The 12,968-nt window shown below is 35.8% G+C and overlaps 1 protein-coding gene across 1 annotated transcript in view; it reads left to right on the top strand.

Moving 5' to 3' along the window:
* Positions 1-484: 484 nt before the first annotated feature.
* Positions 485-12,968, top strand: part of LOC116737743 (cAMP-specific 3',5'-cyclic phosphodiesterase 4D-like) — a 171,351-nt gene continuing 158,867 nt past the window's right edge. The window contains exon 1 of the mRNA XM_032593193.1: positions 485-616. Coding sequence (XP_032449084.1) covers positions 575-616 — 42 coding nt within the window. The 5' untranslated portion in view covers positions 485-574. The remainder of the gene's footprint in view (positions 617-12,968) is intronic.

Genomic DNA, 12,968 nt, shown 5'->3' with positions numbered 1-12,968 from the left:
CTTTGTGCTGTGGGTTATCGCTAAAGGTGATACAGGAAGCCACCATGCCGTGGTCAGAGGGCTTTCAGATGTGCTAAGATTCCCCTGGTGGTGGCCATACCTTGATGAATCCTGAGTGGCAAGTGGTGGTGGGGGGGGGGGCGCTGTACCAGGTGGCATCAGCACACAGTTCAGCCTGCATCTTCATCTCATACGTGTAAATCTAAGTTGTGGCCACTGTACCTATTGGTTTGTAAGCCACTAAAAAATGTAGACTGGAAGACTTAATGGAAAACAGATGGTGCTTGAAATCTCTAACTTATATTTGACAAAAGCTCTTTTGGAAATGCTGCTTGTGTGTACTTTTGTTGATTTAAACACAGCACCATTTTAGCTTGTTCTGCTGAATACTTTAAGAATTATTGTCCTAATCTAAGACAGCATTTCAAAGTGCACATGTTAATCATATACTTGATTAAACATTTCCTTGCCTTTCTCTTCAGAATCCAGTTGGCTTTTGAGTGGATAATTGTTGCAGTGAGCTCAGTGACATTGGAAGCGACTCTTGTCCATTTGAATTACTTAAAACACCACCATGAAAAGAAATACCTGTGATCTGCTTTCTCGGAGCAAAAGTGTAAGTACCTTTTGTTTTCATTTCTTTTCTAAAAATGTGTACACACACACACACATATATATATTTTACTGTTTCTTTAGATTTTAATACTGTGTTGTCACGATCAGGCTTGTGGGAACCTTTGGTTAACTTTCGCTTCTTGGGACTGTATGCAGATTATTAACAAATGAAGACTTGTTCTTCTGTGTGGCCTAGTTGACATTTGATGAGAATTCTCTTTCAGCCAGTTTATGTGCCTTACCATTCATTTGTATAAGCCTGATGATGTGATGTTGGAAACTCTGATATTTGGATTGATGCAGAAATTCTATGATTAAAAATTGAAACTGAAGACAGTTAAGTCTAGTATACTGAATTTTCTGGGCAATTCCAAAAGGATAAACTGAGTTTATGTCGTTGTGTACTTCAGTCAGTCACATTCCAAAAGTTTACGTACATGGTGAATAAATGTGAATACTTGATCAGTAAGACATGATTTCTATGAGCTGTCTACCCTAGTTTATGTCTCTAATTTTCTTTCCTTCAGAATTTTTTTTAAGTGAACACCCTCAGGGCCCTGAGGTAGAGTAAGCCTCCTTTCCAGTTACCTATTTATTGTTCTTAAGGTGCCAAATTAGTGATGATTTTTAGATCTGTATTAGCTTATAAATGAAAGCATAAGCACATAGAGCAACCCGAAGAAAGCTACCCAAGGCAAGGATGAAAGTAGACTGTTAATTTCTATGAGGCAAGCTCTAAGAACATGTCCCTTTGTTAATTTACCCGGAGGGAGGGGGGGAAGGCATCCAAACAGATGCATTTGTGACGTAGGAACATTTATTTGAAGGCATCAGAAAAACCACAAATGCAAACACATTTCTCTAGAATGAGAATGCTTTGTGTTGCAACCCGTGATTCTTTTGTGATGGCCCAAGGCCATCTCAGATTCTTTCTACAGAATAACTAGCAGACTTATAAGGGTGAGCAATGCTGGAGTGTGTGGAGAGGGAAGTCTAGTGTGCTCAGTAGGGTTTCTTAAAAATGAGAAGGTGCCCAGAAGTGTGCCGGTTCTTGGAGTACCGAGTGTGTTTAATAACTGACCACAGAAATTCAACAAACTTCAAGCGAATGTCTAAATTAATTTGTTTTCCTCGTTGGTGTTTGGTTGTATGGATTATTAGATAAAATAAAGGGCCATGGCTTGGATCCGGGAGTTCCTTCGGTCATGATATATTTGTTCATTAAAATAGGAGGTGACATGCATACAAATTACCGAACTGCCAACACATCTTTCTGTTACAGAGTTGTTTTTTTTTTTTAATTTTTAAAGTTTATTTATTTATTTTTGAAAGAGAGAGGAAGAGGGTAGAAAGAGGCAGGCAGAGAAGGGAGAGAGACGGAACAGGTCAGAAAGAGGGAGAGAGAGAATATTTTAAGCAGGTTCTGTGCCGTCATCATAGAGCCTGATGTGGGGCTTGAACCCAGAAACCGTAGAGCATGACTTGAGCTGAAATTAAGAGTCAGATGCTTACCCGACTGACCCACCCAGGTGCCCCTGTGACTGAGTTTTTCTTACTATGTTAAATATGGATGTAAACCACTTACATAATCCTTCTTTCTTTCATTAAATTTCACTGCCTTGTGATACGAAAAAAATGTGTAAAGCCAAAGGGGAGAATATTTCGGAGAATTAAAAATCGATCATTAAACATTGTTCTGGGGGGAAAACATTCTAAAAGCAAATGATTAACTGTCGTGACTTTAAGGAACTGTGAATGCTTAATGATGCTAGGAGATTTCCCATTTAGGTTTGCTTAGTGCAAAAATTTTAGTCTTGGTGGAAAGCCTCACGATTCCCAGATTATGAGAACGTGAGTTGCCTACATGGGTCTAAATGTAAACAGAGAGCTCTCATTTCACTGCATCTTGGCTTCTTGAAAATCCACTGGCATAAAGAAAGTGCTTCCACTTAATTAAAAGACTGCAGGTAGGAGATTGCTGTTTCTCAGAGAAAAGAGCTACACTTTTTGCCTAGTTAGAAGTTGTCATAGAGTTTCAAAAGTTCATTTTGCACTGGCCTGAAAAAGTCACCCCCCCACTAGATTTTTGCCATTACAAAATCCAAGGTTATACACTTAGAGGCAGATGTTTCCTATTTTTGATGAGGAAAATTTTAAGAATTAATTTGGTTTAGGGTTTGAGAATGTTTCTCTTTGGCATTATGACATTTAAAAATCCAAAGAGAATGTTCTAAATGTTAAAACAGCCTCTGCTCCTCTCTGCAGGTCTCTGCATGTCTTGTATGTGTCATTGGGAAACTTCAGGCGTACAAAAGAGCAGGAAAAAAAAAAGATCATCATTAGACAATTGCTTCATTTTTTCCTGAACACTTAAAGAGTGTTCATATTTTCCTCTGTCACATTCAAGATCTGGTGCAATGTCCCTTTTAATGATTAATGCTCTGGATTCTTCATTTATTTGGAAGCGATCCATGAAAACTTTTAGCTATAAAAATATAAATAAAGACCTTTTTTCTTAAAGTGATATTTTGCTGGTTTGGGAGGATAATTTGTGGTTATAGTGAGTAAAAATGGGAGGAACTCATGTGGATAGTACCCAAGTGAGGCCTGGCCCCAGTGGCTGTTGGTCCTTAAGGTCTCCTGTGGGAGACAGATGTGCATCAAAGAATCACACGCATATGTGTAAAGCAGTATTTCTCCAACCTATTACCTTTTGTAGGGCAAACGCTTTCAACCTGTCTTCATACATAATGGCTTCTTTCTCCATCCTAGAATGTAAATTTCCTGAGACAGAGGCAAGTAAGTAATTACGTGGTAATGGAATGAGTGAATGGGTACCCCATGTTATCTGCTGAGAGAAGCATCCTAGTATAATGGCAGCGTATCATAGAAAGACGTGGCTTAGTCAGAGAGGTCAGTCAAGCCTTTCCTGAGAAAAGGGGATCTTCAGGGTAGTCTGTGGTCTGAAGGGTGACTTAGCCTACTAAGGCAAAAAGGGGGCTTCCAGACAGAGCTAACCTGGTGTGTAAAGACTGTAGTGTTAGGGAATGTGGTGGCTTCACGTTCAAGAACAAAAGCTAGAATAATCTGCTGACAACTGTAGAGAGATAGATAAAGATGAACATATTTAAGAGATATTTAGGAGGGGAAAAATGATAGTGCTTTTTTTGGAAAGGTATTGGAGGTAGGATCTAGGGGAGAGGAAAGTATAGAAGGTGACTCCTGGGCTTGTAGTTAACTTAAGAAAATAGATGCGGTCTTTCCACTGTGGTGGAGAGCCTGGGTGTAAACCTGGGAGGGAATGGAGAGAGGCTAAGCCTGAGTCCACAGCTATTGACATGAGAATGTTTCAAGATACAGGAGTTTGGGGAGCAATTTTTTGTAATTCAGACAACAGGTGGATTTATACTCCAAACTGCTAATTCAATGTAGAAAATAGAGGGACACTTTAGTTGAAATTAAAAAAAAAAATCCTGCAAGTTTAACCTCAAGCTGTCTTCACCAAATCTACAAGGGAAATATAATGACAATTATTTCTAATTTGGTTTTTAATTTACTGGAAAGAAAGACCATCCATTCTTGCAAACTATTATGTGTAGAGAAGTTCTGAGAAATAGCAGCCTCAATTATATCCTCTTATTTCTTTATGATACAAACAAAACAGGACTTAAACTAGTTGATTTCTGAACACTTTCAAACATAAGCTCATAAAAACAGGTGTCTTTTTTTTTCTTCACTATTTCTGATATTATAATGTGGTTAATTTTGATCTGTACTTTTATACTATTCCTGAACAAGTAGAATATAATTTTAAAATTTATTAATTATTATTTTCTTAAAAATGAATTCAAATTTAAATAGCATAAACTACCTTAATTTAAAGTAAATCAAAGCACTTATGTTGCTAAGTGAAAATGTCTAAAGAGTCAAATATCATTAATATTATCAAATAATATTAGGATGAACTTACATAAAAGTTTCTATAATAAATGGACCTAAATTTTAAAATCTTAAAATCAATTCTTTATCATAGATTATTAAAATATGAAACATTTTAAATTTTGATGTTGTGGTTCACAGATTTGCTTATGACGTTTAAAGAAGTCCACAAATTTAAAAAATGGCAAGACCGATATATTGCACATCAAGTGAAAATATCAAAAACAAATAATTAAAGCTTTACATTCCTGACTTCCATAACCGTTCCAATTATCTGCATCATTTGTATTTAGAATACATGGTATTAATATTTATCTGTCATAAAATAAGAATTTCAGCAAATTTCACAGGGCTTATAGAGTTTCTGGTATATAATGTCTCCTTATAGTAGAAGGATAACTTAAAGATCTTCTAACCCAGCCGTTTTATTTTGCTGATAAGGAAATTGAAACAGAGGTCTGGGGAGATGAAATAAACGACTTGCCTAAGAGGTAGCTTGGTGTAGTTGAAAAAAAAGTGTGAGCTTTACAATCATACAGAGGTGCCTGGGTGGCCCAGTTGGTTAAGCATCTGACTCTTTGTTTTGGCTCAGGTCATGATCTCATGGTTTGTGAGTTCGAGCCCCACATCGGGCTCTGTGCTGACAGTGCAGAGCCTGCTTGAGATATTCCCTCTCCCTCTCCCTCTCCCTCTCCCTCTCCCTCTCTCTGTGTCTATATAAAAAATAAATAAACTTAATAAATAAATAAATAAATAAATAAATAAATAAATAAATAAATAAAGTCATATAGAATTGGGTTCAAAATCTGGCTCTTTCAACTCTCCAGCTGTGGGTCGTTTGATAAGTTACTGACTGTGGTATTCTAAAGGGTGTTAGGGAAATGATACTAACACACAATGCTTGGTACATCAAAGGTATAGATAACCTCATTAGAAAGTTCTATCCACCTTAGCCTATAAGTGAGAGAGACCATCTGTGTTCTTTCCTCTCTGTGATTCTTAAAATGTGTCAAAGATGGGGGGGGAAAAAAGAAAAAATACCTATCTCTTATCTCCTTTAACGTATTTCAAGTGCCTGAAAAGCTCCAGTGTTGGAAAAACTATGGTGTCCAGATGAAGTCCTATAAAAATAAAGGCATTCAAGGAAAAACAAATGAAAAATATCATAAAATAAAGAGATGATTATGTGGGTAGCATTTGTTATTTAAAAACTCTGGATTTTCTGATTTAATTAATAATTACAAAAGGAAAGAGAAGGAAAGGAAAAACCTTCATCTGGCAGATAACCCTTTTCTTGAAGTATTTATTTGCAACAGGAAGTGTTGGAGTAGAAGATTCTTCCAGAAGTTTTATGATATGCATGCTTAACCTCTTTAAAGTTTTGGAGCCATCTCTTAGTGGACTGACATTTCATTTTAATGGGTCTGTTCGACATTCTTTTGTGACTTCTTGGAGTTGTATACCTCTTGGAGTGCTTAAGATCACATTTGTTTTTTTCTGGGTGCTGTTTCTTTGTCCATATGCTGAAAGGGAAAAGCATAAGCTGGTTTCTGTCTGTTCTAACCTTCCGAAGTGTCTTTGCCATCTGTGGAAGCTGGGGACAGCTTTGGCTGTTCTGCCTTCTGCTTTATTGGGGCCGCACAAGTCTCACTTGTACAACAATTACAGATTTTTGAATTTTTCTATAAAACCATCTTATCTTAAAACTATAATTGGTAAAATGAGGCTTGGTGAGGTATATAGAGCATATACATGTATAGTGTAAGCAGGAAAATCCCATGCAGAAGGGAAGCCTTCTTTTTGTTTACTATTCTGAATTATAATGGATCAGCTGATCCCTCTGTTTAAAGCTTGCCTTCTCCTGACTCAAATATGTTTTCATGAAGTCATCTAATTTTATTCTAGAACAGCATTTAGTTGTAAACATCTAGAATTTTTTCCTTTTACCTACATAGCATAACAATTTAGGACAGAAAGAAAGTAATTAACAAAGAATATGCTTTTTAAAGCTGTTAGAAAATTTCACAAAAAAGTACTCTAGCAACAACTTTGCTTTTAATTAAATAGTTTAATTTGTTACAGTGGTTAAGGCTCTATCCCAATCCTTTAACAACTACTGTTAGCTGTAGCAGCTCTTTTCAATCCATTGGTCCCTGAGAGAAAGGAACCATTTACAGTGACCCCAGCATCACATCCATGACTCAAATTTTCCTTGGCATTTCTCCTGTGACATATTGATATAGTATGATTTTTCTGCAGTTAAAGATTTAATTCCAGCAGCTTGTATTTCTTTTGAAAATAATCTTAAAAATAATAGATTTACTCTTTCTTGGTATGAGGAGCTCTAATCACGATAGCCCACCATTAGGTTCTCTTCAGTATTATGATGTTCTTTCACTGATCTAGGTGTTTACTGTTTTCCTGGTATAAGGAAGCCAATGTGATCAAGTGCAGCAATCTCAAACTTGGGCTTCAAAAAGAAATTATTAGGACTTCTGTTTATATTTACTTTCAAATGTGATCTTTTTTCAAATTTCAACTTTTTGTTTATGTTTGATAAATGTACAAAATACATGTGTACAATCGATACATATATAAATTGGGAAAATCTATTCCAGATATTTTTCCTGATAGGGGTATGTAATCAAAATAGTTTAGAGGCCATTCTTTGCAGTGAAAAGATCATTGTTTTTGGATTGGGATACCTGGATTCAGTCCTCAAATCCGCTAGTGCTTAAAGATCTGACCTTTAGTAAGTTACTTATTTTTTTCTGAGCCTTAGTGCCTATGTGTATAGAAAAGAAAAAGTATATCATAATGAAGGGGAAATCTCCTTTCATATAATAGTTGGTTGGTAAATTCTATCTTGAGGGTTGTGGATGCTTTTTGGTAGCTACAGAGCTGAGTGATAATATCTGGCCCAGAAAAGAATTACTTGGAAATGCCAGGAAATGAAGTATATTCCTCTCACTAAAGAGGTGCAAGCATAGTTTCCAAGACCCTTTAGCCAGTTTTCTTATTATACACAGGATTCAGCCATAAGAGGAGTGGTTAAACTAGGTGAGAGTTCTCTTTCCTACCAGTTAAGAATTTCTGTGATTCTCAGTCATGTTGTGTCCATTTGTAAAATGAATTGAAAGTCATTTATCAAATAAATACAAAATCAAGACATTGCGGCAAAGGAGTGTATTAGTTCAGTTGCCTTAACAAAAATATGGTAGACTATGTGACTTAAGCAGCAGACATGTATTTTCTTAGAATTGTAGAGGCTGGGGACTCTAAGATCACGGGGCTGGACAGTTCAGTTCCTGATGACAGTTCTCTTCTTGGCTTTCTCATTGTGAACTCCCAAAGGCCCCTATCTCCAAATGCTATCACACTGGGCTATAGGCCTTCAAAATAGGAATTTGGGGTGTGACACAAACATGCCTTCTATAACAGAGTTTGATATTGTTTTTTATTTTATTTTATTTTTTCATCATGATAGGTATACTCTTTAATCCCTATCACCTATTTTATCCACTTCCCCTCTGGTAACCATCACTTTGTTCTCTACAGTTAAGAGTCTGTTTCTTTGTCTCTCTCTCTCTCTTTTTTTTTTTCTTTGCTCATTTGTTTCTTAAATTCCACATATAAGTGAGATCATTTGGTATTTGTCTTTCTCTGACTGACTGACTTCACTTAACATTATACTCTCTGGCTCTATCCATGTTGTTGCAAATGGCAAGGTTTCATTCTTTTTTTACGGCTGAATAATATTCCATTGTGGATGTATACCACATCTTCTTTATCCATTTATCTGTTGATGGAATCCTCCATAGTTTGGCTCTTGTAAATAATGCTGCAATAAACACAGGGGTTCATGTATCCATTTGAATTAGCATTTTTTGTATTTTTTGGGTACTCAGTAGTTCAATTACTGGATCATAGGGTAATTCTTTTTGTAATGTCTTGAGAAAATTCCATACTTTTCCCACCATGGACTGAACCAATTTGCATTTCCACCACCAGTGCATGAGGGTTTCTTTTTCTCTACATCTTCTCCAACACTTGTTTCTTGTGTTTTTGCTTTAGTCACTCTGAGAGGTGTGAGGTGATGTCTCATGGAGTTTTTATTTGCATTTCCCTGATGATGACTGATGTTGAGCATCTTTTCATGTGTCTGTTGGCCATCTGTATGTATTCTTTGGAGAAATGTCTGTTCATGTTTTCTGACCATTTTTTAATTGGATTATTTATTTTTTGTATGTTGAGTTGTATCAGTTATTTACATATTTTGGATACTAACCCTTTATCAGATAAGTCATTTGCAAATACCTTCTTCCATCCAGTAGGTTGCTTTTATTTTTGTTGATTGTTTCCTTTGCTGTGCAGAAATTTATTATTTTGGTGTAGTCTCAATAGTTTATTTTTGCTTTTATTTCCTTTGCCTCAGGACACATATCTAGAAAAATATTGCTATGGCTGATGTCAGAGAGATTACTGCCTGTGCTCTCTCCAAGGATTTTTATGGTTTCAGGTCTCACATTTAGGTCATTAATCCATTTTAAGTTTATTTCTGTGTATGGTGTAAGAAAGTGGTCCAGTGTCATTCTTTTGCATACGGCTGTACAGTTTGCTCAACACCATTTGCTGAAAAGACTTTCTCCCATTGTATATTCATTCCACTTTCGTCAAAGACTAATTGACCATATAACTATGGGTTTATTTCTGTGTTTTCTGTTTTGTTATGCTAATCCATGTGTCTATTTTTATGCCAGTACCATTACTTCTGCTTTGTAATATAATTTGAAATCTGAAATTGTGATACCTCCACTTTTGTTTTTCTTTTTCAAGATAGTGTAGGTTTTCCAGGTCTTTTGTGGTTCCATACAAATTTTAGAATTGTTTTGTTTTAGTTCTATGAAAAATGCTATTGGTATTTTGATAGGGATTGCATTAAATCTGTAGATTGCTTTGAGTACCATAGATATTTTAACAGTATTGGTTCTTCCAACCCATTTGCATTTAATGTCTTTCTATTTCTCTGCATTATCTTGAATTTCTTTTATTAGTGTTTTATAGTTTACATAGTACAGGTCTTTGATCTCTTCAGTTAAGTTTATTCCTAGATACTTTTGTTTTTGGTACAATTGTAAATGGGATCGCTTTCTTGATTTCACTTTGTGCTACTTCATTATAAGTGTACAGAAATGGAACAGATTTCTGTACATTGATTTTGTATCTTGTGACTTTAGTAGTAGTTTTTTGGTGGACTCTTTAATGTTTTCTGAATATAGTATCATGTTGTCTTAGTATAGTGAGAGTTGTTCTTCTTCCATACCTATTTGTATGCCTTTTATTTCTTTATGTCCTCTCATTGCTTTGGTACAATGTTGAATAAAAGTGGTGAGTAGACATTGTTGTTTTGTTCCTGACCTTAGGGGAAATGCTTTCAGTTTTTCACCATGGAGTATGATGTTGACTGTAATTTTTTATGTAAGGCCTTTATTATGTTGAGGTATGTTCCCTCTAGATCTACTTTGCATAGGGTTTTTATCATGAAGGAATGTTACACTTTGTCAAATGCTTTTTCTGCATCTATTGAAATGATCATATGGTTGCTATCCTTTCTTATTGATGTGACGTATCATGTTGATTTTTTTGTGAATATTGAACCACTCCTACATCCTGGGAATAAATCCCACTTGAAGGTGCTGTATGATTTTTTAAATTTATTGTTGGATTTGATTTGGTGATATTTTGTTGAGGATTTTTGCATCTATATTCATGAGAAGTATTGGCCTGTAGTTCTCTATTTTTGTGGCGTCTTTATCTGCTTTTGATATTATGGTGATACTGGACTAACATAGTAAATTTGAAAGTTTTCTTTCCTCTTCCATTTTTTAGAATAATTTGAGAAGTATAGGTATTAACCCTACTTTTAATGTTTGCTAGAATTCACCTGTGAAGATGTCCAGTTCTGGGCTTTTGTTTTTTGGGAGTTTTTGATTAGTCATTCAGTTTCATTGCTGGTAATTGGTCTGTCCAAAATTTCTATTTCTTATGGCTTCGGTTTTTGTGGGTTATATGAAACTAGAAATCAGCCTCAAGAAAAAATTGGGGAAGAGCCCAAATACATGGAGATTAAATAATTTTCTGCTACAAAATGAATGGGTAATCAAAGAAGAAATCAAACAGTACATGGAAATATATGAAAATGAAAACACAATGGTCTAAAACTTTTGGGATGTAGCAAAAGTGGTTCTAAGAGGGAAGGTTATAGCAATACAGGGAGGTCTAACTGAAGAAATAAGAAAAATATCAAATAAACAACCTTAAACCTAAAAGAAGCTAGAAAAAGAAGAAGAAATAAAACTCAAATCCTATAAAAGGAAGGAAATAATAAAGATTAGAGCAAAAATAAATGACACAGAAACATAACAAGAACGATGAACAGATCAATGAAACTACAAACTTGTTCTTTGAAAAGATCAACAAAATAAACCTCTAGCCAGAGTTCTCAAAAGAGAGAGAGAAAGAGAGAGAGACAAAGAGAGAACCCAAATAAACAAAATCAGTAATGAAAAGAGAAATCCAGTAAACATTACAGAAATACAAACAGTTGTAACAGAGTATTATGAAAACCCATATACCAATAAATTGGACAGCTTACAAGGAATGGATAAATTCCTAGAGTTTGATATTCTTAAGGGGTGATTTGAATAAGTCATTATGTTATTTATGCCCTAAGGATGGTGACAGATGTTCTGGGCTTCACATACTCTCTCAGTTGGATAACACTGAAAATTATCTGGTGAATATCATTCTCTTCCTCTACTATTTTCTATATTTTATGTAGGTGAAACCCAATGATGATTTTTGAGGTTCTGATATTCTCTTTATGGATCTTGGGCTAATTTTAATTTTATTTGAAAACATTGTCTCTTCCATCACTATTCTTTTTTAAATTTTTTTTTTCAACGTTTATTTATTTTTGGGACAGAGAGAGACAGAGCATGAACGGGGGAGGAGCAGAGAGAGAGGGAGACACAGAATCGGAAACAGGCTCCAGGCTCTGAGCCATCAGCCCAGAGCCCGACGCGGGGCTCGAACTCACGGACCGCGAGATCGTGACCTGGCTGAAGTCGGACGCTTAACCGACTGCGCCACCCAGGCACCCCTCTTCCATCACTATTCTTATTTGGCTTTTAAAATACTGTTTGTTATTACATCCAGTCCAGTGACCTAGATCTCTAAAATTCCTTGTCCTGTTGGGGGATATACCAGTTGAGTTAACTTTTCAGACTTTTGGCCTGATTATCTGAGTCATTCCCTTTACTCATAGCATTGCTTTTATGCTAACCATAAATGTACAGTCAAAGGGAGAGACACACAAATGGCTATAGTTACAGTATATTTAAAAAAAAAAATTTTTTTAACATTTATTTATTTTTGAGAGAGAGACAGAGCATGAACGGGGGAGGGTCAGAGAGAGAGGGAGACACAGAATCCGAAACAGGCTCCAGGCTCTGAGCTGTCAGCACAGAGCCCGTCGCGGGGCTCAAACTCACAAACCGCCAGATCATGACCTGAGCCGAAGTCGGACGCTTAACCGACTGAGCCACCCAGGTGCCCCTAGTTACAGTATATTTTTAAATAAAAGTTATTGAAAATTTTTTAAGTAACTTTCCTTACAATATTTCTGTTGATATTCTCTGAACTCATGAATTTTTATAAATTTTCTCATCTGGAGAATGAATGGGATAAATTTCAATTCCTCATTAATCACTTCTGTTTTGAATTCTAAAGTATCTTGTAGTATTTTACATTAAATTCTCAATTTCCTAGTGAGTGCCCTGTATCATTTTCTTCCTGCCAGTAGGAGAGATTCAAGATCTCTTCTGCTCAATTGGATTTGTTAGTTTCTTGATGAAATTGCCCTCTGTTTGACTTGAGATTCTTTTGGATGCTCTACATTTGGATAAAATTGGCACTCACCAGATGTCTTTTAATTGAAGTTCCCTGTTTTTTTTTTTTTTTGACAGAAATGTTGTTTAGTGTTTATTCAAAACTAGAAACAAGTCCTGGGTGTTTGGAGGGTACATGGTGTCTAGAGAATTCTTTGCACACTGAATTTAAAGCATACCTAAATGGGCTGTCAGTTTTGGGCCTCTAATGAAGAGCCTACCTGGTGAAATATGCCCCTCAGCATTCTTAGAATGGCCTCTTTGTACAGAAGAATTTAAAAATGTTGTTCCAAGTTTGTAAACCAGATTTATCTTACGCTTTTTTAAAAAAAATAAACAAAAACCCTTTTGCAGCCATACTTTTATATTCCTGAGTTTTTGGAAGGAATTTATGTTTTCATGGACCAGGGTGAGTAATTTATACCATTTCAGTCCATTGGTGCCTACCTGAAGAGGGCAGAGCAA

This window comes from Lynx canadensis, chromosome A1 (assembly GCF_007474595.2).
Source record: "Lynx canadensis isolate LIC74 chromosome A1, mLynCan4.pri.v2, whole genome shotgun sequence".
Lineage (NCBI taxonomy): Eukaryota > Metazoa > Chordata > Mammalia > Carnivora > Felidae > Lynx > Lynx canadensis.
This window is presented reverse-complemented; position numbering and strand designations above follow the sequence as displayed.